Source organism: Gallus gallus, chromosome 6, assembly GCF_016699485.2.
Source record: "Gallus gallus isolate bGalGal1 chromosome 6, bGalGal1.mat.broiler.GRCg7b, whole genome shotgun sequence".
Lineage (NCBI taxonomy): Eukaryota > Metazoa > Chordata > Aves > Galliformes > Phasianidae > Gallus > Gallus gallus.
The window spans coordinates 5174956-5202926 of record NC_052537.1 but is presented as its reverse complement, the minus strand read 5'-3'; the positions used below and the strand labels follow the sequence as shown (position 1 = coordinate 5202926).

General features: G+C 38.3%; 1 protein-coding gene across 7 annotated transcripts; it reads left to right on the top strand.

Annotated features, from left to right (window-relative positions):
* Window positions 1-377: 377 nt before the first annotated feature.
* MBL2 (mannose binding lectin 2) lies at window positions 378-27776 on the top strand. 7 transcript variants are annotated; one of them, XM_040702219.2, is made up of 11 exons: window positions 380-602; window positions 1504-1567; window positions 3947-4111; window positions 14560-14609; window positions 14892-14999; window positions 18609-18672; window positions 19678-19809; window positions 22285-22462; window positions 25200-25307; window positions 25921-26010; window positions 26850-27773. In XM_040702219.2, exons 5-11 carry the CDS (start codon window positions 14902-14904, stop codon window positions 27221-27223), a joined length of 1044 nt encoding a protein of 347 aa, XP_040558153.1. In that variant the 5' UTR covers window positions 380-602; window positions 1504-1567; window positions 3947-4111; window positions 14560-14609; window positions 14892-14901; the 3' UTR covers window positions 27224-27773. The 7 variants fall into 7 exon arrangements, with proteins under 7 accessions (XP_040558154.1, XP_040558153.1, XP_040558152.1 ...); XM_040702220.2 differs by having other exon boundaries at window positions 378-1567; window positions 22387-22462; XM_040702218.2 differs by having other exon boundaries at window positions 380-1567.
* Window positions 27777-27971: the final 195 nt, after the last annotated feature.

The window sequence follows — 27971 nt, the reverse complement described above, 5'->3', positions numbered from 1 at the left end:
TTGTAATACACCCTTTCTTCCAGTGGAGAAGTAAGAGGGTTCAAAGCTCTCTGTGTATTCTTCTCATCTGCCAGCTATACCTCAGAAAGTGCAGGAACTTAAGTTTTTACATTACCCTCTATGCAAACCTAGAAACATGGAAAACGTTTCACTTAATTTCCTCAGCTAAGGTCAACTTCAGTTGCTGAATGCAACAAGTCAGCCTGTACCAGTAAGCAGTCACGTATCAGCTTACTGAAAAAACAGCCATGTCTCCTCGGGGTTTGTGTTAGAGGCAGCTGAGTTTCCTGCATTGCTTCTATTTGTACTGAAAATGTAAACACAAGTGAACAGATTTTAGATGAGAGTCCTTTCTTATTTCTCTTACAGGTGTAACAGTGAAGTCACAAGACTCCACATTAAGTATTCTTTTGAGAATTCACCAGGAGACAATTTGTTTTAAAAGAGACCGAAATCAATGAGTTTCTTCAGTAACTTCTAGACGTAAATGTATCTCTTTGATTAAGGAAAAATCCGACTGGTCTCAGGACATTGTTCTTTGTTTTTTAATCCAAAATCCACAACTCTTTGATTCTGTGAAAATATAGGCTCAAATTTCAAAGGTATTGCATTTACATGCATTTCATCGGAGTTTCTCAGAGGACAGAATAGAAGCAGACACTACTCATCCTGAGATACTATCTTCTATAGTTTTTGGAAACAGGTTAGGTATAAAAAGCAGAAAGACAGGGAAGACATGAAAATTGCGACCCCTGAGTGTGACATTTTCAAACACATTCATGGTGTTAAGTTAAATGAATGACACTCAAGTACATCTAGCAATTTCCAGAGGCCAAGATGAGCACGAGTAAGGCCTGAATCTAAATCGCATGTAACTCTGTTAAGCCTTACTGAAGCTGAAGCAAGCACAGCTCCCTAGTGGTCATCTAGGAGAGTTCATAATAAGAGTGAGTGAAAAGGAAGATATTTTAACTTAATAGTCACAAAAACATTGTGGGAGGGTAGTGCAGTGAATGAGAAATTCTCACCTTCTGAATTCCTTGAATAAAGAACTGCAATTGAGGATGGTATCACACACTGAAGCTCCCCTACTGAGTTTGACCATAACTGATATATGCATAGCTTTAGGAAGAAGTTAATTTTAAAATATTAGAATAGCATGCTCCAAACAGTTGTCTCAATATGTTTGCATGTAGAGAAAAACAATGGTTCCTTCATCCACGTGCTGTGTTATCTACATGTGCATATATAGCTTCAGCATATATGCATTTTATGATTATCACCACTCCCTTGTACTTGTGGAACCTATTATGCTGTGTATGGATTTTTATCCTCTATAATCCTTGTATTCTCTCTGTGAATTTGTAAATGTACTCCATAATGCTTTGAAGATTAATCCCATAATTAAAGGGCATAGTTAAGTAAAGAAATTCTGGATTGCTCATACTTAAGTGGCGTGTGCAATCTTCAACAATGACAGTACATCTAAACGTATTTTGGCAGAAGTAACAAAGTGCAAGCTAATATTTCCAAAAGGACTTGGAGCTGCTGATACATGACACACCAGGTAAGTGTCAATATCTTATTGTTTCTTATGCTTTGGTTAGAACAGACTAGGTTTAAGAAGTAAAGTTTAATTCATCTCCATTGATGTCATATGATGCCTTTCTTGTTTATTAAACAGAAGAAGGCTTAGTTTTACCAGTACATGAGAGTGATATTCCACAACTGACTGAACAAGCAACGATACATGCTGAATCAAAATCTAAATATCCCACATCACAAATTACTCCAATTTCTGTTTCGTGCCTAGTCTGCCTATGGATAAGCAGGTCATCAGCTCATTCTAGTAGAGTCCTATTTCTTTGGTTACTAATTTGTTCTGAAAGCTGCCCTCATTTGTGAAAGCTGTCCCACATTTCCTGCCATAACAAAGTCTTCCTGCTGGCTGAACAAGAATAGACTAAATAATCCTGCCTGCTGCCAGAATTCAACAAGACACAGATGGAAGTTGCAGTTATCAGATGTTTGAGCAGCAGAATACGCTGCTTCTAGTCATTGGTACTGAAGTGTTTCACTGGGAGGATAAGTTTGTTCACTTGATCTCTTCAGTTTGGGCTTGAAATGGAACCCCTGGTGGTGACTTACTGTAATTAATGGACCATCATATATCATTAGGACTTCCCTTAACTTAGAGTCACAGGGGGGAAAAAATGGTGTATTAAGATCAAAATATGATATATATTTTTTTTTTTTAACAAAAAGCCACATCTGATAAAGAACTCGAAAGTTCTCCTCAATGTCACTTAGTGAGCCAACACTGATGGGATATTTCATGAGGATGAACATCCATAAAGAAACTGCTGTAGGTGTTCCTTTATCACTCTCTCTCACTCTTCCTGGAAGAAAAAACACCCTTATAGCTGGACTGTGTAATTACTTTGCTTTTGACAGTCTGTCTTGAAGAAAAATAAAGAATAAAAAAATCAGCATCCTCTCCATGCGACAGGTAGCAACAGTTCTGTAATCCTTATCTGAAATCTGTTGATAGCTGGAAGTAGGAAATTTAATGGTCTTTTTCATAGAGTTTTATGAAGGGCACTGGGCTGCCAACATTAACATGTGACATTAGCATTTGTCCTCTCCATTCCTTATAAAATATATGTTTCAAGGGAATTCCTGTTAGAATAAGCTCAGCATGTCCTCATAAAATGAACTTTGGATTTTTTTTTTTTTTTTTTTTTTTTTGTATAGTTAGTTTATTCATGTTGTATTTTCTTTGCTTGTTGCACAGGCAAAGCTTTTGGTTACTGGCAGCATTGGCAAAATTTTCACTTTGTAGGCATGATTTTCTTTGTTAACTGTAAATAAAAACGGGTTTTTGACACCTGTATTTTCTGGATTTGGTATATTTTTTTTTTGCTGGAGGTGTATTACATTGAGTTAAAGCTTCTGGGAATGTGTAGCCTTACTCTGTATCATACGGTAAACGACTTTGTCATCCAAAAATCTCAGTCTAACTTGTGAAAATTAATATTCAAGCTATGCTTCATCACTCCTTCTCACAAGACAAGTGATTAGTTTTCTCCACAACAAAGTCTAGATAACCAGAACTCAGCACACGTGCTTGGCTGATAACAGTGAAAAACAAACAAGAAGCCAATAACTGAAGTCTGAAAAGATGATTAACAGGAATTTGCATGAAAATTTGTTTGGGGAATATTTGTCTGATGTATGTATCTTGTGTTCTAGATTCCCAGATATTGTAATCAAAGTAATTGTTCTAGTTAATCTACTGCATATGGTGGTCTAACTCATTTATTTCAATTCACCACCTTAGTAGCATACTTTTATTCAGTTCAGACTATGAAGAATCCTGTATTTTCTTTCCAAATTACTCTTTTTCTTGCTGCTTCACTTTCCAGCCTTTTTGCTTCAGATAGAGTAGGGATGTTTGTGCACATCCTTGCAGGAAAACTTTCCAGTAAAAAAAAAAAAAAAACTCTCTTATTTTAAATTAAGTTTCTATGGGGGTATGCAGGTTAATCCTTACTTTAAAAAATGATTTGTAGTAAATTTTATGATTTTTTTACCCTTAAAATATTAACTTCAGTACCTAAAATAATCCTCAAACCGAGCAACCTGGACAACTTTAGCACACTGATCTTCAAGTCTGGGATTACAGAACTGATTTCAACGCCTCCTTAGTCTGAGAGGATGCACTAGCATTGGCAATAGTGAGCTCCCTGATCAGTTAGAAAGACTTCAGCAAGTCTCTCACAATGTCATGGTCTAGTTGGCTCACTTTTCTTAGCCCTTCTACTTTTCTGATCCACGAGTAATCTGTGTTTTATGTGAGAAGGGAATAGCAAGAAAAGAGCTTGTTTAAGTTGAGAGTAGGAAAAAAACCCATAGATTTTGAAGTACATTGTACTTTTTTTTTTAGGAGAGTCCGTGACCTTTGGAAATCAATTACCTTTAGAAGGGAATGACCAGAATGACCTGAGGCAGATGAAGAGGCAGTCAGTCCAGCTCACTTTTTCCTTCTGTGCAGTGTCATCACAAAACTCTCCACTGATTTTCATCTGTTGTGACCACGCTGTTAAGAAAGGTAGGTGCGAGTCCTGCTTACTGTAAAATGGTACAACTGAGAAGCCAAAGTTCCTGCCTCTTAACACATAGAGTACAGGTATATGTCTAAAGTGCCAGATTCTAATGGAAGGTTTAATATTAAAAATCCTCTGAAACGTAGAATAATAGAATCACAGAATTCCTCAGGTCGGAAAAGGCCTTAAAGATCATCAAGTCCAATCACAACCTAACCATACTACGCAACTCTAACAACCCTCCACTAAATCATGTCCCTGAGCACCACATCCAAACGGTTTTTAAACACATCCAGGGATGGTGACTCAACCACCTTCCTGGGGAGCCCATTCCAGTGCTTAGCAACCCTTTCTGTAATGAAGTTTTTCCTGATATCCAACCTGAACTTACCCTGGCACAACTTGAGGCCATTTCCCCTCATCCTATCACCAGTGAGAAGACACCAACCCTGCTCTGCTGTGAGCACCTTTCAGGTACTGGAAGAGAGCAATAAGGTCTCCCCTCAGCCTCCTCTTCCCCATACTAAACAGTCCCAGTTCCTTCCGTCTCTCTTCATAGAGCATATTCTCCAAGCCCTTCAGAAGCCTAAACAACTCATGTCTTTTAATGTCTTTTAGTTCTGTTCTTTAAAGATGCAGCAGTACATAAAACAACAAGGTTTCGTTTCCCTAAAATATTTGCCTTTTTGATATTAAATGTAGAGTCATAAAAATATTTTGAATACTGGTTTTGAATTCTTTCCCTTTCCTGAAAGTAGTACAATATGCAGCTCTAAATATATGCTGTTAATGCAGGAAACTTGTGGCATAATCGAATACAATTTTTTATGTGGCAAGGAGGCACTTCATAGAAGAATGATAGAATGGCCTGGGTTGAAAAGGGCCACAATGGTCATTAAGTCCAACTCCCCTGCTATATGCGGGGTCGCCAACCACCAGCTCAGGCTGCCCAGAGCCACATCCAGCCTGGCCTTGAATGCCTCCTGCAATGGGGCATCCACAGCCTCCTTGGGCAACCTGTTCCACTTGTGGTTGTAGAGTATAAATATTGCAAGAACTGTAGTTTTAAAGCATGCACATGAGGATGCAAATACAGCAGTCTCTTTCCTTAAAAACCACTGCCCACCTGAAGGTTGTGATTGCAAAAATAGCTCTGTGGCACTGAAATGACAGGATTTAACTAGAAGCAATAGAATGTTAAGTGTGCAGCTACTGCAAATTGTGAATGCCTTAGAGGAAAAATTCTACAAATTGACTCTTTGTATGGATGTGAAGTAAGGAACATCCAAGCACGAGCAACTGTTTGAAGATTTATAATTTAACACACTGTGTCTGAAAGACCAAAAATTAATGACACATCTTTATGAATCCTGGAATTTATGTATGCATATATGTGTGCAACTATGTTCTGTTGTAGATGTTCAGAGTGTATTTAGGCTTTCTATAGTATTGGAAAATGTGTAGTTTACTTGGCATCAAGATACCATAATTGCAATTGAGCTGATAAACAGTTGCAGTGTTTTCACATCCTTCTGTTCAGGTGCAGTTCCTGAATGATAACAGCTAGATCTAATCCAAATCACAATTTCCAAAAATAGGATCCAAATATATGTCTAGTAATTCTAAAATTAAGGAATGGGAAAGATGTCCCTAAAGGAGAAAAAAATGCGTCAAGATGTGCATTTGTTAACTTAATGTTTATTCTTGGCTCTAATTTGTTTTTCGGTTGATCCATGAACTACTGTTTTTTATCATGTAGTGCTGTATGTCTGCTTTAAGTGATTGCTCAAGAATGTAAGATTCCTGTACACTTAAATTATAATATACATATGGGCACATCTGTAGAACATCTTCTACAGCAGCCTGTAATTACCTACCAGTTTCCTATAGTAGACAGTAAAGTGACAGCTGGGAGTGTGGAAACAACACTAGGAATTCCAGATGTGATTTGAAAAATATGAAGTCAGAAAAAAGTCCTTTCCCTTTGAATTTCAGATTTTGGTTTCACTGCTAAGTTCAGCATGACTCAAATTGACTCTGACAGAGGCATGAATCAAAGTCATTATGGTCCATGGAGCTATTGTCATTGCTTTTATAAGACTTTTGATCAGTCTTGAATGTAGTATTTGCATTGGTTTAAGCATTAGCCTGCAGTAATTTGCACATTGTTTCTGTTATTACCCGTTATTCTGGAAGTCAGATAATGACACATTCTTGGTTTCTATTATACCATGTAGCTGTCAGCTGAAATTCCCTTGCTTTTCTAGCATAGCTGTTCACCATTTTTAGATTATTCATTTAGATCAATTATTTAAATGTATCCAAAGTAAAGTGTTATGGGGAGAAATTAGAGATCATTTTAATAAATGCTTATCAGACTGATGGGATGTTGCACTTAGGTCTGCTACGACTTCTGCAAAACAACAAAAATTACTGAGTAAATAACGAAAAGTTCTTTCTGCCTCTAGTTTTCATTTTGTCATTTATCAATGAAGCTGCATTCAGAAAAGTTACTATGTATTTCCAGTACTTGAAGGGAGCGTATAAACAGGAGGGGGAACGGCTGTTTACATGGGTGGATAGGGACAGGACAAGGGTGAATGGTTTTAAACCGGGACAGGGGAGGTTTAGGTTGGATATTAGAGGGAAGTTTTTCATCCAGAGGGTGGTGACTCACCGAACAGGTTGCCCAAGGAGGCTGTGGATGCCCCATCCCTGGAGACATTCAAGGCCAGGCTGGATGTGGCTCTGGGCAGCCTGGTCTGGTGGTTGGTGACCCTGCACATAGCAGGGGGGTTGGAACGAGATGATCATTGTGGTCCTTTTCAACCCAGGCCATTCTGTGGTTCTGTGATTTCCTTTTGACTCTGTTTTTATGTAGATTATTCTATGTCTTCTAAAATGATGCTGAGTTTAGCATAACATATGACACCACATTAAACCATATTCCTAGTCTTCTATTTCACAGGAAGTGTGTTCATGTACTGTCTTTTATTATTGAGATTTCATAATACTAGGCTTGGTTTACATTGTTGTTATTCTCACAATACAGCTTATCTGTGCATCTCTTTTCAAAGTTGGGTAGAAAAGTGTATATTCAACTAATCCAGCCTGTCTGTTTCTTGGCTGCTGATTGCAAAGCCCTAAGTTTAGTAAATTGAATGTTAGTGCAGTTTTGTCTGAATGAACTCCATGAATTCAGAGCAACTGTGAGCTCAGATGCAATTGGGCATTCACTCTAGCTAATGAGTCAAACAGCAAAACAGGATGTAAAGATACAGAATAACAGGGGCTGAATTTTGCAGTTCTAATGGCTTACCAGAAATACTCCCATAATTACCAGGCTCTTTAGCCCTTGCCAAGCCCATCACCTCACACTCGAGGAATCGAGGCTTCCAAGCATTTTGGACACCTGCCCCATTTCTGAAGGCCTGTTATTTTCAGAGGACAGTGCAGACGCCTAACTATGAGCAAGGAGGAACACATCTGGGAGTACGTATGTGCCAAGGCTCTGGCAGGGAGATGAAATGAGGTCTACATTTGCCATGTTTGGCTTCCAAAATGTGAGTGATTTTTAAAACATAACGTAAATTTTTAGAAGTGCTTTTTACTTAAAGGAATAACTTAAGAGCTGTCCAGGAGTATTCATGCTATGTATTAAAAGCAGCAAGTCAGGATGAAAAGTGGTAATCAAGCCATCTTGATTTAGTATAGACACATTATGTAGCATGAGCAGCTGAGGAGAGCCAACAGCTCTGACAGTGACTTTCACTGCCTCTTCCAGAGCAAATGACTGAGCAGTGCAACTGCATTCAGTGCTGACATGGCGGCCCCAGGAATGAGAATAAGCTCCTGGTGACAGCTCCAGCACTGCAAACCCATGCCAGGCTGTGGGCCTGCTGAGAACAGAAAGCCAGACAAAAACATCAATAGGATATGGGGGAAAAGAAAGGATCCAGGTACAGAAAAACTGATTTCTCTAATTTCTCTTGCTTGCAACTGTGTTCAGCTATTGTTCTTTAAAACAACGTGTAATACAGCTCTGCTCACCAAGTGGAGTATGGTTAGAGGATCTGTGAGCACAGCTATTAGGTGGGGTTTATAACATCTTCTGATTTCCTATAAGTAACTGGTGAAAGGTTAGAGGAACATGAAAACACCACGCAAGTTGTGGGAGGGTGTTCCTCTTTTAAGTATTGTTCTAAGGAGCTTTCAGTTCTAGGCTACTGTATCTAAATCCATTCCAATCTGATAGCGAATCTAGTCTGTTCTCGTGGAGTTGTTGCAGAAAGCATTTCTGGAGGAGAATTGTTCGTGCCTTTTTTTCTTAAAGGAAAATAATGAGTCTGTATAATCCATGACTTAGCTCGATATTTTACACTAAAACTGGAAACATCTATGCATACGTCAAATTTTTCTTTTTTCCATAGTACTAACAAGCAGGAAAGAACAAAATAAGGGAAAATATGTAGACGTAAGAACTCTTCTCAGTATAAATTGTTGCTAGTAATGAGGGAGAAATTCATTAACTATCTGGGAAATCTCAGCCAACATCCTTAGCAAGCACAGTCAAAACATTAGGGAAAAAAGTACATCATTTTCATCTCGGTATATGGCTTAATGGCTTAAAGTTGAAGATTTTTTCTTCATTATTAAAACAATGTAAAGTGCTTACACTAAAACTCACCCAATTTGATAGGAAACTCAAAATCTGTCTGGACCTATTGGAAGCATTGTCGTTCTGACCTCTGTCAAATTCTGCAGGAATCTGAAGTTTCTAGGTGGCTGGAAGAAAGAAATTTGATTTTAACTTCAGAGAATGTCTGAAAATTCCCCACTACCAAGTTAATAAAGTATTATAATAACTGTAATGCAGATTGATGTGTCATGAGAGATTGAGCGCTCATGAAATGAAGCTGCTCACTAGAAAATACTATTAAGGTATTAAACCAGTGAAAAAAATAGCAGTATATAAGAGAGGGCTGCTTGAATCTTGTGAAAGGTCATATAATCCATCTCTTTTTCTGAAGAAAGGATAAGAGAATAATGCCATCTAGGCTAATCCTTAAGGCAGCGTGCTTGTACTTCTTCACTGAAATTAGGCAGAAAAATTTAAACCTCTGTGATTCTAGCAAGCAAGACCTTCCCCCCATTTCTCCACTTTTTAACACTGGCAGTGACTTAATTGCTCATCTGTTACAGGCAGCTGAAAAGGACATCATGGAAGAGAAAGGAGCTGCTAGTCACAAACGAGCAGCCTCGTTCATCAACAGCATGGCTGCAGTGGCATGACTCAAGGCAGGGTTACATTTCCCAGCAGCAAATCAATCGCTTTATTAGTCTTCACCAGAAAAGCATCTCCCACAATTACCCACTCTACCTTAGTCTTTTTGAATATTAGGGTTTTCTTAGGATGTCTTCTAACATACTTTTCTACGAAATATCTTGAGTTTCTCCATGGCTTTGCATAGGTACTTGCCATAGCCTCACTGTAAGCAGCCTGGAGAGGATGGCAGAAATGTCTCTCATGAAACATTTAGCGAGTATGCCACGCTGGCACACAATTCTTTTCTTGTCATTGTCTTCTCAGTACATACATTTAAGCATTTCTCTTACTTTCCACATTTTGTCACTTAGAAATGTCACTGGCAAGAGCATCTAATGCCACTCTATACAAATGTAAGGCAAAAGGAACTTTTTTGCACTTCTGATCCTGAGAGCAGAAGTGTCAAGGAGGATTCTACAGAAAGATAGAGATCAAGATATAACTGTAGCAATTTTCCAGCCAGAGGAGCCTTCCAGCTTAGCTATTCCTGAAGACAGAAGTCTAGACGTATCTCTAATAAGGCCAGCATTAACACGCCGTAATTATTTTACCTTAAGGTAAAGCTCATTCATCATCATGACACTGCTATAAATAGAATAACTTCACATTTTCCAATAAGCCCAATACATTTGGAAATTAGGCAAGGTAGTAAAGTTTGTGATTTCACACCGTAACACGTGGCAATTGCTATTCAGAAGTTTCAGAAGAGAAATGGAAGTTTCTCCTGAAATTGTAATTAATATACTTTCAGTATATCTAAGTCAGCACAGCTGCTTACTCTAAAATGAGAGTTGACTATGGTCTAAAATATCCTACCTGTAAAGAAGAAATCCACTGCATAGCACAGAAATCTTTTTGTTATTATGCCTCCTCCTATCAGGTGATTTTACAAAGCACAATTGGGCAAATTTGAACAGAAAGCAGTACCTTCTTCCCACCTAAAAATAAAATCTCATTAAAGCCAGAAGGAAGACTTAAAAAGATATTACTCAGGGAAGTATAAGAATTTATTTAAGGTTATAAATGCACTCATCCAAAATTCTTAAACCTATTCAGGTTTGCAATTCCAGTTAAGGTCCGTAAAGTTCAAACTTCGTGTTTTACATCTGTAGTAGAAGATTAGAGATTCCTTCTAGTTGTTGTGGCCAATGTCTAATGATTTTAAGAGCAATCTGTAAGTGTTTACAATGCCCCGGAACGATAGTATACATTTGCTTTATTTGTACTGTATCTCTTCAACTTACTCAACTTCCTTGATTCAACTACTCATTGGATCATGAAGTATTAAGGATCTTGAAAAATACAGGCTATGTGGTCCTACAAAAGACAGTATTTGAAGACTTTGGAAGAACTCAGCAGCATTGTTCAGCCTTCTCTTAAAGGAAACAATAGACAAAAGAAGTAGCTTATGATAGACAGACGCCTCATAGGGTAACGAAACATATAAAAGTAGAAACTTTCTGTTTTCAGTGTGAGAGATGCAGATAAGGTCCTTGTTTAGATAAGAGAAGCTGGTGTAGCAGATATACAACAGCTTCCATTGGCTACTTCCCCCATATAGATAAATCTTAACAGATTAATCAGATTCAGAGATTTGGTTTGCAAGCGATGTGGATACCCAAGGGGTTGCAGATTTTGTTTTGCCCACAACTGAGCTACTCAGCCAAGTTATTGCATGGCTTATGGTGATACACTGGTGGCATAAACCACAGCTGATTCCTGCATACGAGAGATGGAATATGCCTTCAAGATAGAACATTCCTCAGAGTTAAAGCCACTTCCTCCAAGATCTTGCTGAAGTCATTCTCCAGGATCTTAGTAAAACTGTAATAGAAACGCCATCTCATAGGGATCCTTGTTCCAGGACCCCTTTAATCCTCATCCCCCTTTCCAAGAACTTGCAGAGCTAGAAACCCATTTAAACTTTTAATTTGGAACAGCAGTACTTAGCTGAGCTGACATCTAAGTAAAGTGGCAAATAAGCTATGCATTTGTATGCTTTGCTCTCTCATGTGGGTCACTCAGGGAAATAGCATGGCATTGCTCAGCAGGCTCCTGGAAGCTGTCACTTTGCTAAACTTTGCTGAAGGTAATTTAGATGTATAGTGCTTCCAGGTCCTCCTCATCCTCCTGCTCCCAAAAGACGTGGGAAAATATTCAAAACTGGTATGATTGAAAGTGACTTGAGACTACAAAAGCTCTCCATTGCCAAGCTGTTGGACTGCTTGCTTCTCTGAGGAAGTCATAAAGAGCAGTGCTACAGAATAAAGAGCATCTAAGCATTACAAAACCATTACTTGGAATAAATAGTACACAGGCAGAAGAAATGCTTAGGCATGTAAGTAATAAAATCCTGTCACTCAGACCAGGAATTGGTAGAAATGAATCAAGCGTTATAAAGAGAACAGCGGACAAGAACATAAGTGAAAAGTTGGATGCTGTTAAAATTTCTGACCCCGATCTATCTGCCCCTTGGTGATTTGTCACAGGTATAAATGTGCATGTTGCTTGATATACAGTCTACGTATCAGATAGTAACATTTTGAACTGCGCTACCTAAATGATGTTCCTATTATGGTTTTATGGCAGTGTGGTAACAAATTCAGTGTCTTAGCAATCCTGCTTGGATTCCATACTGCAGTTTGTCAGCCGCATGACTCTCTTCCATCATTTGTTTTTATCATTAGTGTAAATTAATTTTCTTGTGTTCTGCCCTTATCGCTTTTAGACAAACAGACAACATCTGCTGTGCAGAGACTCACAAAAGGAAATAAACATCCTTTCTTACTGGAGGATGACATTAATGACAATAAATCCTCCCAAGATCGTATTTATCTGTCATTTAACAGTCATTTCACAGTTATGTATGAAGAGGTGTGAAGTACACTAAGATTATCTCAGTGTTGGTTAGAAAACATTGGCAGAAAAAGGTAGTTGTTTTTAAGAGCTTCTCTTGTATACACGAAGGTTTGGGGGGGATCTGTTCCACATTCTTCAGAATAATTTCTGCATTTAGATGTGCCATTCAAACTAATATATTAAAATCGGACTTGTTTAAAAAATTGATATAATGTTTGCATCTGTCATATTGGTATACATTTGGCTCACTCTCTTTGGAAGAATCTAATGTTTTAAAATCCTGACTTTGAAAAATCTTGTAAACTTCCATATTTTTGGCAACTGCCTTTTAAGACCAGTTAGGATTTATTACCAAATATTTTTTGAAGACTAAGACGCACATTATGGAAATGCAGCAAGTTTGATATATAATGAGCAGCAATGGTATCAAAGACTTATGAGAAAAGCGAGTTGTTTAGCTGCTGGGATGAACTAGCCAAGTAGCAGAAGGGTTCTTAAAAACGATTAAACATTTTGGTGTAGGCTATCACATGGGGAAATTGTATAAAGCATATATAAAGGACAAAACTTCAACAGTGTCATCCTTGTATGTGAGAGTCAGATCCAGAGGAACAGCTCCTAACTGCCCATCCTCTACGTAGCAACCGATGAGTGTGTTTCAGACAAAGGAATACCTTGAACCTAAGCAGGTTCAACCCACAAAATGGAATCTGCCATGATAAGCTATGAGTCTATTCTTAAACCAATCATAACCCTCTTTCTAATACAAGAAATTACAGAATAAGTAATGAGTTATCTTGTAGAACACGAGAAGATCTTAAAGGAGTGATTACTAGAATGGCATGGAAATATATTTGGAGTGGAAATCTACATATGTTAAGTCTACCCCTAAGTTCTATAAATATCAGGCACTTAAAAATCACTGAAAGAGACCGCACAAAACTGAGAGTGAGTTAGCTCCTGTTTTATTGTATTGTTTTTATTCACATAGCATAAACCTTGTATTATGCACTCATTAGATCAATCACACGTTCCCATAACGTTGCTTCAGCACAACTTGTTTGCGCCTGACCTGATCTGAAAGTTTAGATGAGAGTTACTGCAGAAGAGCGTGGAATGTGTGCAAATCAGGGCTAGGCTCTGTGCTCTTCCCCAGGTAGTGCTGAGCTCAGAAAAGCCATGGACTGAGATGCAAACATAGCCACTCAAGTGCATGGGCTTGTGACCATGCTTTTCCTGTACACACATGGGAGATAGCTTGCCAACCAGTTATGGGAAGGGACTGAGAGGAGAAGGAGATCCCAGGTGTACAAAAAAGTCTTTTGTGAGACTGTATATATTGATTGTGCATCTATCTAGCTGCTAATAATACCTGTCTGTTTTCCTGTTGAATTTTCACAGAAAATGACATAGTGCTGTCATGGTGTGTGTGAAAAATTTTTAAGGCAGCTGACTAAAAGGCATGTGAAATGTGAATTTCCCAATTGCTTACAGTCACTAAAAAGCACAGTGTGACGTATTAATCGAGACTGTGCAGATGTGCTACGCTACGTTGCAATGCCTCTTAGTATGAGATACTCATTTCTAAAGTCTGTGTGCAAAGTGGCACGGCAGTGGTCAGTGGAAATGCTTTGGCAGATGAAAACAATATGTTTCTCCTCTTAATTTGTTTACTAAAAAGTGTGTAAGTATTGATTCTAGATAAAAAATTTCGATGCTTAGAGCAAAACTACAATGAGGTCATGTTACTATTGAACCTCAATTACTTTAAGAACCCCTCAAAAACAATTGCTCCTTCCTCTGCTTAGCAAGAGCTTCAAAAGGCATCAAGTGTCTGTCAGTATCCCAATGTTACAAGCTTTAGCTGCTAATAGCAATGTTGGAATATATGCTGAAGGAAACATATGGCTTTGCAACTCAGAGAAGGATTTATTTAGTAGTAAAATTTTATTTAGAGATTGCTCATTAATTCTTAAATCAGCTTTTGGTTACAAGTGTTTACTTAAGTTTATGCAACATAAATTGCATACAACTAATGCTCAAATTATTCACTATGAATAATGTATCTGAACAAATATAGGCCTTTAATGTGTTTGCAGCTGATTTGTAGTCAGCTCGTATTTTCTATGCCTGTGCTTACTTTTTTTCAAGTTGTTTACTAGTTTAGGTTAGGAGCAGAATTTTACATAGCTGCAGGTATTTACTATGCAGTTGTAAGCCATGTGATTTATGACTACTGGTGCTTTTTTTTCCCCCTCTCCTTGAAAGTCTCTGGGATTCCACCTGCCCAGCAGCCTCCTGGAACGTTTACTGCACAGGTAATGGAAAAAGAATTGTAAGCTGATTTAAAAAGTTATTTTGCTTCAAATCTTCTGCAAATATCAGTTCGTGCAATGGCTGTGCTATCATCTAATACATTAATATTCATTCCACCTGTATGAAAGTGTATGTGTCCAAATATTCATGACTAAATAATCTCATGCACAGATAGTCTTAGTCCATATCAAAGAATTAGAATGAACTGTGAGAAATGTTCCAGAAGAAAATGCTTTTATTGAAAAGTTATGGTCTCTGAAATAGGATTGTTTCTTTCATATCAGTTTTTGAGACATGGCTGGAACCGCTGCTAATCCTGGACCTGTGGGTCCTGGTGCAGCCCTATTCATCCTCACACTCGTGAAGGACCTTTGGAGCCTGAACGGACCCAGGTAGTTCTCTTGATTCTTTTAATGGATGGGTTTCAAATTGTGGTAGTTGAAGTTTCTGCTCACTGCTCAACCCCCTGCTTGTTTAATCATTGAGTACTAAATATATGCTGTGCAGATGAAAGAGCTGTGCTTAATAGTGCACATGTTTTGTCCTAGAGTGATATAAATTTGCAGTAATGACTTTTGAGCAGAAAGCCATCAGATGATAACAGCTGGGCAGAGGTGAGCATGAATGCATTGTCCAAGGCAAGAACTTGCAGGTCAAACTATGTCTGATGCGTGGATCCATCTTTGGCTGAGCACAGATCAGTGCCTGTGCCATTCTCTGTGGAAGGTGTGAAATCCAAAGCTATACAGCTCTTCAAAACCTTTCACATGAACTTCTGGAGAGTTTAGGCAGAACTGTGCTCTGCTGCTTCTCTCTGTACTTTGCTTAGTGCTATCATGGCTGTCTTGACTTGTGTTTGAATGTGATTTTTCCAGTGCAGTTTTCCACTCCTAGTGAAGAGCTAAGCCAGTCCTTCACATGACTAGCAAAAATAAGAAATCCCCGCGTGGTAGAATACTGCTGTCTGTTAATATTTTTTATTATTAATATGCCCTGGATCCATAGCGAAGAGACAGAATTTGAGTTAATTTCTGTGGCTCCTGGGAGTTCTCTCACAACTTGAGCTGAGGGAAAAGCCAAATGGTGGGGGGCTCTCAGCCCTTTTCCCTGGCCCTGAGAAAAATGACTCATGGATTGCTTTCCATGGATCAGTGGCCATGATGCTCTGCTAGGAGACTTTGTTGCCAGGACAACTGTTGCCAAGACAGACTGGTTTTCCTTGGGAACAATTTCACTTTGTTATTTCTGTACAGCAAACCTTCTTCTGTATCCACTGTTAGAACTGTGAGAGAAGCTCTTGGGGCTCTAACTCCTGGTGGAATGTGAGAAACAGTAGGAAGGGAAAGTCATCCTAATCACCAAGAGGGGGGTTTGCAGCCTTACATGGACCTGCACAAAGTTCATGATCTCGCAGAACATGAATGCACTCTGCAAATACAGGCCCTGAAATAGCACTGTGAGCCTCTTCAGAACGTGATATCAAAGGAATTCCACACCTTAAAGTTCTCTTCAACAACACTTAGTTGGGAATAGATGAGGTCTTTAGGGATATTCTGTATTTTAATACGTCTGTGTAAGAATCTTACAATTTGGTGCAGAGGCTGTGATTAGCAACTTGTGTGTGCTGAAAGCAGCAGATTCCCCCACCTCACACTAATGTGAAAATCTCATGTTTTTTTAGAGTTACCGACATGTTCTCAAAGGATCATTCTGTTTCCTTTAACATTTCATCTGATTTTTAGATCATCTGAAAGATTGGCTTTGCTTCACTTCATTAAAGGTACAGTGTTAATATGTGCAAAGTCAGTAATCCCTTTTGTTACAGAGGTTTCTAAAGCCTGTGGTTAAAATCTTCACCACTCTGGCATTAGCTTCCAATTTTTTTTTTTGCGTTGAATATTTCTATTTCAGTTGGAAAGTTTCTTCGATTATGTCATAATATTAGGTCATATTCAACTCAGTGGACGTAAGGTAGTTAAATGAATAAGCTATTCTCCCAAGAAGTGCGCACACCTCCTGACCACTCTTGTTGCTGTCCGTCTCCACCAGAGGTCACTTCCTGGCCACTTAATCCATTATCATCTGTGCTTTCAGTTCAGCTGTTAGCTTCTCTTGTTTTGCCCTCAAAATCGTGCTCATTACTTTGAATCCTTTCTAGAATCATTAAGACACAGAAAAAGAAGATCCCGATGAAACGCAAAAAGTGTAGGGATTTGACTGATCCCATAACCTGAGTGGCTAGTCTCAGTAACCATCCCATGCTTTGCAAGATTTACTGTAGATATTAAGGAATTCTAAGTACAACCTGACTCTACCTTGTATAATCAAGTCTGTGTGGGATTCTTATCTGGATTTTTATCTGCTCAATCGTCACAAAATCTTTCTCAATGTGCACTTAAATTGAAAAGCACAATGTATTTACAGCTTCTGAGACATCAACAGCATTTGAGTCTCTTTTATTGCATATTGGAGAGGCCTGTGTTTGACAGTTTTTTCTTGCAATATGAAGAAAGCCCTCCAGAATTCTTTACTGACTAGTCAATTAAAAGATATGAACAACTCATCCTATTTTGGTAAAAGTGCCATTCGACGTCTTTTGTAGCTAAAGTGAAAATCTGGAAATCAGACGTGATATTTCATGAGATGTTATTTTCCTCCAGCATCTCATTCTTTTAAAGCTTACATGTCTTTTAGCTCAACCTGCTCATTTTCAAGGAGAAGGAGGAACTTGATATATGTGATCTTGGCATTCTATGGCATTCTTCCTAGAGTGCTCTACTGTAGAAATTTCAACCTCTTCCAGAAGTAATGGAAAAGTTTAAATTGTTCTTTGTATAGACAGTGGGTACAGGAAATCCAAGGATTTTTTTCATTGGTGAGGATTGCCTCAAGGTTGCAGCCCAGCACCAGAAACAACTATCCATGTAGTCTTTGTGTCTGGCTGACAGCCGAAAATAAAGAGAGCTTCAGCTCTGCTCCATCCTTCTTACTGTGCAGAAGTATAGATGCATAGTAGGTTACACAGGCAAGGGATAAATCACTATTAATTCAGAAGAACAGGACAGCTTCCACTTTAGGTGTTTTGTAAGGGTTCTAATTTTACTCACTGTATGAGCACCTATTAAGAATTGTGCTCCATAATGCCTTGTCTGAGTTTTTCTTCTGGAATAAGGTTATTCCTAGGGTCTTGTTCTTCAGAACTCTTTAATCCTGCCTCTGATTGTCTCAGTGAAAGGTTTGACATACTTTGTAAACTCCTGGTTTGGAGATAAGAGCACACTGTTGGTCTGACATCAAAGTGAATCAATGAGCTGGCTGTGCATTTCTATCCACTGCTGTAGCCATACACTCCTTTGCAAACCTCTAGAAGCTGTCACCCTGCTATGCTGTGATGAAAATAATTGGATGTAGCTCCCACTTCTGTTATTGCCACATAATGTTTCTGCTGGTGAAGAGGACTCAAAACTGATGGCTCCAAAGGTAACTTTGAGACTTCAAAAGCCAGGTTTTCTCACATGCTGGGCTGCTTGCTTCTCCAAGAAAATTTGAAGAGCTGCACTTTATACCAAAGAGCATACAGACATAAGACAACTCCTACAACCAAATGACGTGCAGAAAGAAAGTATATTTGAGCATCTAAGCAGGGAGCAACTCAGTACTCAAACTAATATTTCTAGAGGAAGGGGCAGCTTTATAGAAATGAGAAGGAAAAAAAATGAAATGAGAAATTCAGCGAAGAAAACCTTCTAATAATTTTGAATACTGAATCATCTGTCCTTACGATTTTTATATGTCATTTGACTCAGGAATTTATAATAGTCCTGAAGGCTTGGGTAATGCATATAAATGTGTTGTTGTGCCACTGCTTTGTAAAATTTCTGCGTGATAAATACATCTCTTCAAGATCCTCAACATGGTATGTTTAGTGTTCTGAGCTGGTGAGTACTAGGAGTAGGGTAATCACTGAGAATGCTGCCTAATTCATACTTTCTCTTTTGCAGGCAGGAAACATTCAGAGAAGTTCAGTGGGGGAAAAATAAACCAGCAGTTTTTGTGGATTGCAAGGTGACAGTCTTGAAGTCAAGGTGACAGACTCTTGAAGCCATGCGTTAACAGCATATGGATACCATTCTAGTTCTTAGCCAAGATAGCCTATCGATATGGAATTTCCAGCTTCTTATTTAAGGAAACAGACCTCTAATTCCAAATCTTTTCTCCATGGTGTTGGCTTTTCAAAGTTTTTATCAAATCGTGGCTGAAAGAGTTTGAATTGATATTTTCAGCTTGAGAGGTCTATCAGAGCTTCCTCTGGGTAAGGAATTTTTCCACCAGCAGAGTTGCTAAGTTGCTAGAGCCATCTATTCCTCAGAACATTTTATACTACTCTTATTTCAGAGCTATCCTTGGCAATATACTCTGAGACAAACTATTCCTATTACTGTACTTCTCATGCAGGCTCTATTGAGAATTTTAGCCTGATCACTGTGTCATTATCTTTGTAGGAAGAGAAGTAGTAGGTGACTTATTTAAATGTTTTAAGATTTGCTTCTTCAAGCAATGTTGTCTTTTCTAATCTACACACAAATGTACATGTTTGAGTTGGCCTATTTTTTTCCATGGATAATTCAGAGTATATTGCAGGAAAAATAGTCACTGCAGTCAAGCAAGATCCAAGTCTTTATTTGAAGATTAATCCATTGACTGAATTAAGGGGAAAAGCATTATGGTCAAAATGAATACCTTTCAGATATCCTGATTTTTTTTTAGTTGTTTGGTTTTTTGTTGTTGTTCTTTTTTTCTGTGTGTGTGTGGGGGGTGGGAGGGGAGAGGTTTTGTTTTGTTCTTCATTTGTACTGTAACAAAGTCAATATATATCCAAGGCCAGGCAAAGAGCAAAGGGTTTACTCACAGAGTGTCATACGCAATTCCTGTAAATAGGGGTGGTAAGGTTGAAGTAGATGATCGCTAGGATTGTGCAAGACAGAGATAAGCCGGAAAACCCTGAATAAAGCTAAAAATTACAGCTTTCGGTGGAAACGTGAAGGACTTTTTTTTTTTTCCTCTTGGCAGGCTGGTCCTTCAGATAAAAATCCAGCCATCTTCTGTTTCAATTCTTCTCTACTACGTTCTGTCACACTGGCTGTCAGGAAAGCCAATGAAGTGATAAGATTTTCACTGTGCACTAAGCAGGTAAAGGTGCTGGTAAGTAAAACTCTCTTTTGCTGTGATAAGTATTTGACCATACTGAGGCCTTGCAACCCTTGCAAGCACGAGCATACCACTTAGAAAGTGGCTGCCCGAATGGTGCACAATAAGCTGATGAAGAAGACTAATTAGCAGGATGTGATCTGTCCATTTAACAGCATTCTATCCCTTAGTATTCTCTATACTAATGTAATATTTACTTTTGAAGAGGAGTTTCCCCAGTATTTGACTCAACAGGGCTGTCCTTTTCTGTCAGATTTTGGCTTCAAGGCTGATTACTCAGAGCTGTCAGCTCCATGATTAGGACTCCATGATTTTGCCTCCTGGCTGCCTCTTCCAGGATCATTTCTCTGATTTCTGCTTTCATTGGGCAAGTCACAATATACTTTTTATGGGAGAATGGAAGAATTTTCTGAGATATAATCTCTTTAAATAGGTGTTCTGATATCACTTCCAGAACTAGCTACCTCCTAAGTATAAAAGAAGCTCCATTTCAGGGCCTGATTCTGATCTTTCTTCTTAAATATTCTGCAGTTGTGTAAGCCTTGGGACTCAAGGAGTGTTACTGCACCCACACTTGGCATGATTCTCCTTGTTGGAATCTCCATCTTCTCTAAATTTAAATATGGATTGCAAAATCTGTTTCCTATTTTAGGAAATCCCTAAGATTTTTCTGCTAGAGTGGGAATACTTTGCTTTTTTTTTTTTTTTTTTAAATCCAAACTAATGTTGATACAAACTGTCATTAATGTCTTTTTGAAGTGATACAGGTGCCAGGAAACCCTGCCACCAATTTCTCAGAGGTGAAAGAGACCCTTTTGTTCTCCTAGAGTTAAGACTCGAAGCGGTCATATTGGAAAACTTTAGAGGTAAACAGGTGGTAGCTTCAGAAGGCCAGCAGCCAAAAACAACAACAGTCTGTGTGTTAGGGACTCTGTGATGACAGTATTCTCTGCGAGCTTTTGGTTTTTAATTTTATTTTGTTGGACCATGATTATGAACATTTTCGTACTGCCTTTGTGAGAGAGAGAAGTGGTATCTTCCCTGGTACCAAATAATGAGCCAGGTATAAAAATCCAGCAGGAAAAGCCCCTTGGATGGATGAAAAGAGCTGTCTTTTGTCCACGATGCTGGATAGAAAAAATAATCTGGATGCAAGCTCTATTATTACTGGTCAGCTAAGTAATTTCTCTTGTGTTATTTTGATATAGGCACTTGCTCCAGATTTAGATGTGAGCCTACAGAGAAGTACACAGAAAAGTGGTGCTTCTTAAACTGCTTTCTTTTCCTAGTGATAATGTTCTCACAGTAGTAAGCTAGTGAGTGGATTTTATATTTCACTTTATCAGATGAAACAAGACAGAGTAGGAAGTTCTCCATGGGGAATTCTTCCTGAGGCTTAAAATAAAAAAATAAAATAATCATAGTGATTAGCAAAATTCATGCTGGGTATGATTTTGTCTCCTTATCCCCATGTTTAAGACAATATTTCCTTAAACGTGTTTCCTACCTTAGGCTGATTAGTAGAACCGAGAGAAAATAAAGCCAGTTGTCTTAGTACTCATTTACCCTTTAAGTTTGTCCAATTGTGTTTGTGGTAGTTTCATTTTGTTGTTGTTTGTTTGCTTGCTTTTGTTTTCAGTTAAACACAAAATATATTGGACATGTTTGCATCAAATTTGACCATCATATTAAAATTGAGGATAATTATTTTGGTGCAGCTAATCAGAACATAATGCAGAGCTTTATCTTATGATGGCATTGCCTGTCACTGTTCTGCTCAGAGAGGGCAGCAAAGTATTGCAGATCTGGGATCCAAGAGAACTTTAGCTCTGAGGCATAATACTGAAGAAGTATCATATCTTAACTAAAATACAAGATGTGAAAGGAGAAACTGAGAGGGAGTCAGATGATGACTATCTAAGCATACCTGAAATTTTTGTCCTTTAAGCTATCAGTATTTGCTAGTACTGAAGATATTATAAAAAAAAATATCTTAATCACTTCTAAGTTTCAACATACAGTAATCCTAATAGCTGTAGAGAGAAGATTCCCTGCAGAGATGAAGTAGCTGGAAAGTTTAGGATTCATTGCAAACTGTCATTCTGTATGCATCATTTGGCATAAAGAGAAATTATTTAAGTTTAAACTTGCAATGAAAAAAATACATTAAAATGGATTTGCAGCACGGTGAAATGGATGATATTTTCATTATACCTTGACATTTTCAGATTTTTGTAAGCTTCATTGTCTTTTTTCTGGTTTCCACACACAAGGATGCAATCAGAGGCTAGATTAAATGGTTCATACACTACCCCCTGTTCTTGCTCTTTGGAACAGCAGGCATCTGGGCAACACAGGCAACTCTTTCCTAGACAACCCTTTAAAATGATCATGTAAGTGGAGAAATCTATGATATGACTCTGCTTTATTTGTCACAGATCTGTGGACTTAGCAATGACTCTTCTTCAGCCTTTCAGTGCCTTACTACTTTGTCTATCACTGATGATGGCAACAAGTTTACTTACCACAGATAAACCTGAAGAGAAAATGTATTCCTGTCCCATCATTCAGTGTAGTGCTCCTGCAGTCAATGGATTACCAGGCAGAGATGGAAGAGATGGTCCCAAAGGGGAAAAGGGAGACCCAGGTACAGAGTATTTATCAGTAGTGTATTTTTGACACTCCTTTTCATCCCTTTAGTCTTATTTTATGCCTTTTCTGTTCTTCTACTTTTCTGCTTCTCTGCTCTATTAACCTTTTGTAGTTTCTGTAAGTTTGCAGAAAGCTGTCTATAAAGCACTTGCTCCATTTTTAATTCTATTCTAGATATTTGGATTTAATAAATAATTTTTTTAAAAAAAGCCATACAAACATAAAATCACATTTTCACAGCAGCCCATAAAACAGAGATAAAACGAGATTTCAATCTCAATGTACCATTTGTATTCTGAGCCACTTACAGGTTTTCCTACATACCTTACTATATTACATCTGCTTTCCTTTCCAGGGGCCAGTTTCAAAACCAGAAATCATGCTTGCTAAGGTTGGCTACTAACCTAATGATAATAATTGGATTGCTTCAAATTAACTAAGTCCCAGCAACTGAATTCCCCCAAGACATGATTTGACAAACAGTTGCTGCAAACAAACAGATCAGGAAGTGCTTTCTGACACACGATAGAACAAAGTCACCACCTTTCCCAAGATACAAAATTGTTTCTGAGAAAATATTTAATAAGTACATACAGAACTGTATCTTTCTTATTACATCGTATGCTGTAAGGAAATTTTTCCTCACATTCACAAGGAATTTCTTGTTCTGTGACTGGGCACCGCTGAAAAGAACCTGCCCCCACTTGACTCCTGCTCCTTAGATATTTACAAGCATTGATAAGATCCCCTCTGTTTCCTCTACTGCAGGCTGAACAGTCCCAGGTCTCTCAGTCTTTCCTCATACGAGATGCTCCAGGCCCCTAATCATCTTTGTGGACCTCCACTAAACTCATTCTAGGAGATCCCTGTCTTTTTTGAACTAGGGATCCCAGAGCTGAACACAGTACTCCAAATCTGGTCTTACTAGGGCAGAGTAGAGGGTGAGGATTATCTCCTTTGACCTGCTGGACGCACTCTTTTTAGTGCACCCTAGGATACCTTTGGCCTTCCTGGCCACAAACACACACTGCTGGCTCATGGCCAACCTGCTGTCCACCAGGAGACCCAGATCCTTATCCTCAGAGTTAATTTCCAGCAGGTCAGCCCCTAACTTGCACTGATGTGCAGTTAATCTTCTTTCAGTGTAGGACTCTACACTTGCCCTTGTTGAACCTCCTAAGGTTCCTATCCGTCCAGCTCTCCAGTCTGTCCAGGTATTGCCGAATGGCAGCACAGCCTTCTGGTATGTCAGCCACTCATCCCAGCTTTATGTCATCATGTTGTGTGTATACTACGCCTCTTGGAGTTAGTTAATTACTTTTCAATATCCAAGCAAATTCCTATCAGTATGAATACCACTTGATAGGTTGCTCAGAGAAGCCGTGGATGCTCCATCCCTGGAAGCATTCGAGGCTGGGTTAGATGGAGCTCTGCGCTTTCTGATGTAGTGGGTGGCAACCTTGCCTACAGCAGGGAGTTGGAACTTGATGATCTTTAGGATCCCTTCCAACACAAGGCAATCTATGATTCAATTATGTAATATAAGACATAAAATTTATGTGGAGTGTAACGATGTTCTGTATAGACATTTTCAGTGTCATGTATCCTCAGTATGCTCCCTGCAGTATCATGACTGAAATATGTAAAGCCAGCACTGCCTGATTAAATAACCACTTCAGAGGTATGCTTGACCTTTATTACATTTTATCTAATTTTCTAGATAATACATTATCATATATGGTTGGATTACACATAATGGCTTTTTGATTTTAGAGCATGTGTACTTCTGCAATAACTGTTAATTACATTGGATTTTCATTTTCATAAATAGATATAGTAAGGAATTTCGCATCACAATGATTTTTCATCAAAGTAATGCATTTCCTAGCAAATGACTATTTTGACAGGAACAATTTTCAGGTGGAAGTACGGGGTGGTGTTTGACACAATGAATGGTTGGAAGACTTGGACAATGGCAAAATGAAATGTTATTGACCGCTAAAAGTTAATATAGTGTTGTAACACCTTGAGGATATTTTTGCCGTGTGTTTCATTTATCTCCTTTCTACTGAATTAGGACTTCTGGCCATACTCTATTTCTTGATTCTTTGCTGTTCATGATGTATATTACAAATTATTATTCTTTTGAGATAAAATGCATTTACCATGTGGGGTGTTTTTTTCAGCCTTTGTTGTTTCTACAATTAGTACTCACCTTCAATTTGAGGATATTTTGTGTTTCATGTCCAAACCTCAAATACTGAGTATTTCTAAGAAGAATTTTATCATTCATAAAGTGCAGGGTAATCTTGCAGTGTACCACAGAAAACTTAACATGACAAGTGATTATTAGGAAATCATGGGTGACCAAGAAGTCCTCTAACGCTGTGAATTATCTCCTTTTCTGATTGGTGTGAATGTAGGGGCTTTATTTTGTTGTTGAAAAGTTTTCTCAAAGCAGAAAGACAGATAGCTCTACCAACATTATCCATTTCCTGTTCACTTACCAATTTACCCTTTCTTCCGAGTGTATTCGTCTCTTTACCCCCTATCCTCAGCTGGGCTTTGCAACCATCTTCCTAAGAGGGACTTCAGTGTTTGTGTCTTCTGCACACTGTTGCTAGTAGTTAAACTATTCCTGAGTTCGAGTCTCTCTTCAAGCATGAAGGAGACATGGTGGGAGAACACTCTCAGAAAACGTTTAAGCTATTTTCTCTCAAATCAAACTCTAGGAGAAGGACTGAGAGGTCTGCAGGGTTTGCCTGGAAAAGCAGGACCCCAAGGATTAAAAGGAGAGGTGGGACCACAAGGAGAGAAAGGTCAAAAAGGAGAACGTGGAAGTAAGTAGTAAAGTTCTCATGTTTCTATAATCTATTTTTCAACCTCTTAGTGTATTATCTTTAAAATATTTGTTTTAATGTCTGGTGTTCTTAGAGTGTCATTTGAGGAAAGGTGAGAAGGTGTGATTTCCAGAAGTGTAAGGAGCAAAAAGATAAAATGCCTGTTACTTAGGGGATGAGTTGCCTAGCATAACTTGGGAAAAAAAGTGTCTGGAGTGAGTCACTAGTTTTTTGTTGTTTGAATCTGAAATAACAAATCCTTTCACACACATCACAAAAGGCATTGCCCTTTAATTCTTTGTCTGTTCATGTATTTTATTCTTTAATTCATTTCAAGTGCTTACATTTGCGTTTTGCCTTTGAGATCTGGGCTTTTCCAGTTGAACTGATGAGCTTGTCAGCTCTGAGAATTCAAAGCCCACCCAAATATTCATCCTAGTTAGAAATGTGGCTTTCTCACTGGCACAACTTCCTAGAGAATGATTCTACAATGTGGCCTATGGTTTCTGCTCTGGAAACCAAATGTGTCTCACATAGAATCACATTAGATGAAAGACAGCAGTGGTGTAGTTATTTTTAAGATAAATTACTAAATAATACCCTTATTTCCTAGTTGTTGTAACTGATGACCTGCACCGACAAATAACTGATTTGGAAGCAAAAATCCGGGTATTGGAAGATGACTTAAGCAGATACAAAAAAGGTAAGAGACAATCATATTAATTTTCTTTTTGGAGTTCCATACAATTATTAGAAGATGGTAGACTCCCTTGACACTAATCCTGGATACCTGTTAAAGACAGTAAGGTAAAATAAATGTCTGGCAAAGAAAGCAAATGCATTTCAAAAGGGTTGTTGCAAGCCCAGTCTTAACTATTAAATGAGCAAGAGCCCCGCTTTCCATTGTTGGGTTTGTTTTTTTTTTTTTTTTTTTTTCATGAAAACCTGACAGGTGTATGAACTATAGATGTATATTTCTCCCAAGATCATTAATGTTTTCAAGACAAATACTCAGTTCCCCGGGCTCACTAAAGCTGTCCCTATATGTCTTTTTTGCGCTCCCTGGTTTTAAACCCTGAATTTCATTACAGCCTCTTAGCTTTAGTTTCTGTGATCCCAGGTTAAAGCTAATGGGTGGGAAAGATCTCCTAATGGCAGCTCAGTTCCTCTGCATGAATTTTAATGAGTTTCTGATTTTTGCATTGAGACCTGGCAAGCTTTTTTGTGGTGCTCGCAATTTGATTTAGGGAGCAAGTTCCTTCAGATCTTGATTCAAGAGCTGTAATATGTGAACAGGGAACAAAAAATTATTAAAAATGACTTGTGATCCAAGCCTTGTGAAAATCTTGTTTTATTAAAAAGTGGATTTGGTATATCCAGGTGTTAATTTTGTTTGATTTCTGTTGGATTCTACCTATTACTACAAGAAGTCCACTTGTACTAAATAGCAAAAAACAGTTATAATTGAGATATTATGGATAAATTACTTTACAATCTTCAATTGATGGTGTAATTCAACATGGCGTTTACTTTTTCTTCTAGCCTTGAGTTTAAAGGACGTCGTAAACATTGGTAAAAAAATGTTTGTCTCAACTGGAAAGAAATATAATTTTGAAAAGGGAAAATCCCTTTGTGCAAAAGCTGGAAGTGTGCTTGCCTCTCCTAGGAACGAGGCTGAGAATACAGCTTTAAAAGACTTAATTGACCCTTCAAGCCAAGCTTATATTGGGATATCTGATGCACAAACTGAGGGCAGATTCATGTACCTGAGTGGTGGGCCTTTAACTTACAGCAACTGGAAACCTGGAGAACCAAATAATCACAAAAATGAAGACTGTGCGGTGATAGAAGACTCTGGAAAATGGAATGATTTAGACTGTTCAAATTCAAATATCTTCATTATTTGTGAATTGTGAACAGCTGATATATCTACGAAAATCAATCCAACTTACTTCTCTCAGTTATGTGGTTGTGTAGAAGTTTGTTACTATATAGCTGAATAGAATAATCAGAACCAGACTATATTTACCGTGGTCTTCCCTTCGACATCCAGTTTTGAATCTCCTAGTGAAACAGACCTATTTGTTCACTCATTGTGAATTAACTTTTTTACCGCATGATATGCTGAGGACCTTATGTTTATGCTGTAGGCTTCAGAGGTTTAACTCCATGTCAGCTCCAGTATAATCCCCTGGACTTGGTGCTTACTAACATTTGAAATGTATTTGCCATTTCACATTCTAGCACAATCTGGCTTTTTAGCTTTATCTGCACTTTGTGAATTGCTGAACTTGAAGTGTGAACCAAAATAAATTTTAAGCATTTAAATCATGGATCTCATTTAAAAACATGGAAATGTTTAGTTAAGAGGGCATTTTGAATCTAGTTTATGGAATATAATGAGCTATTTTTAAACAAATTATTATTATTAGGTGAGTAAGCTAATAAATGGTATTTCTGCTCCATCACACTCCTATGTTCCAAGTCTAACATATCAATCAAATGGGTGTTCATAATGTGGAATTGTGGTTCAGAGACCATGGTTTGATCTGAGCCATATTACTGTCCCACGTGGGAATATGGTTTCCCTGGACACTGAGAAGAAAAGCACACGTTTTTCCTCTGCATTTCTGTCAGGAGGCTGCAAAGCTGACAGCAGCCTTG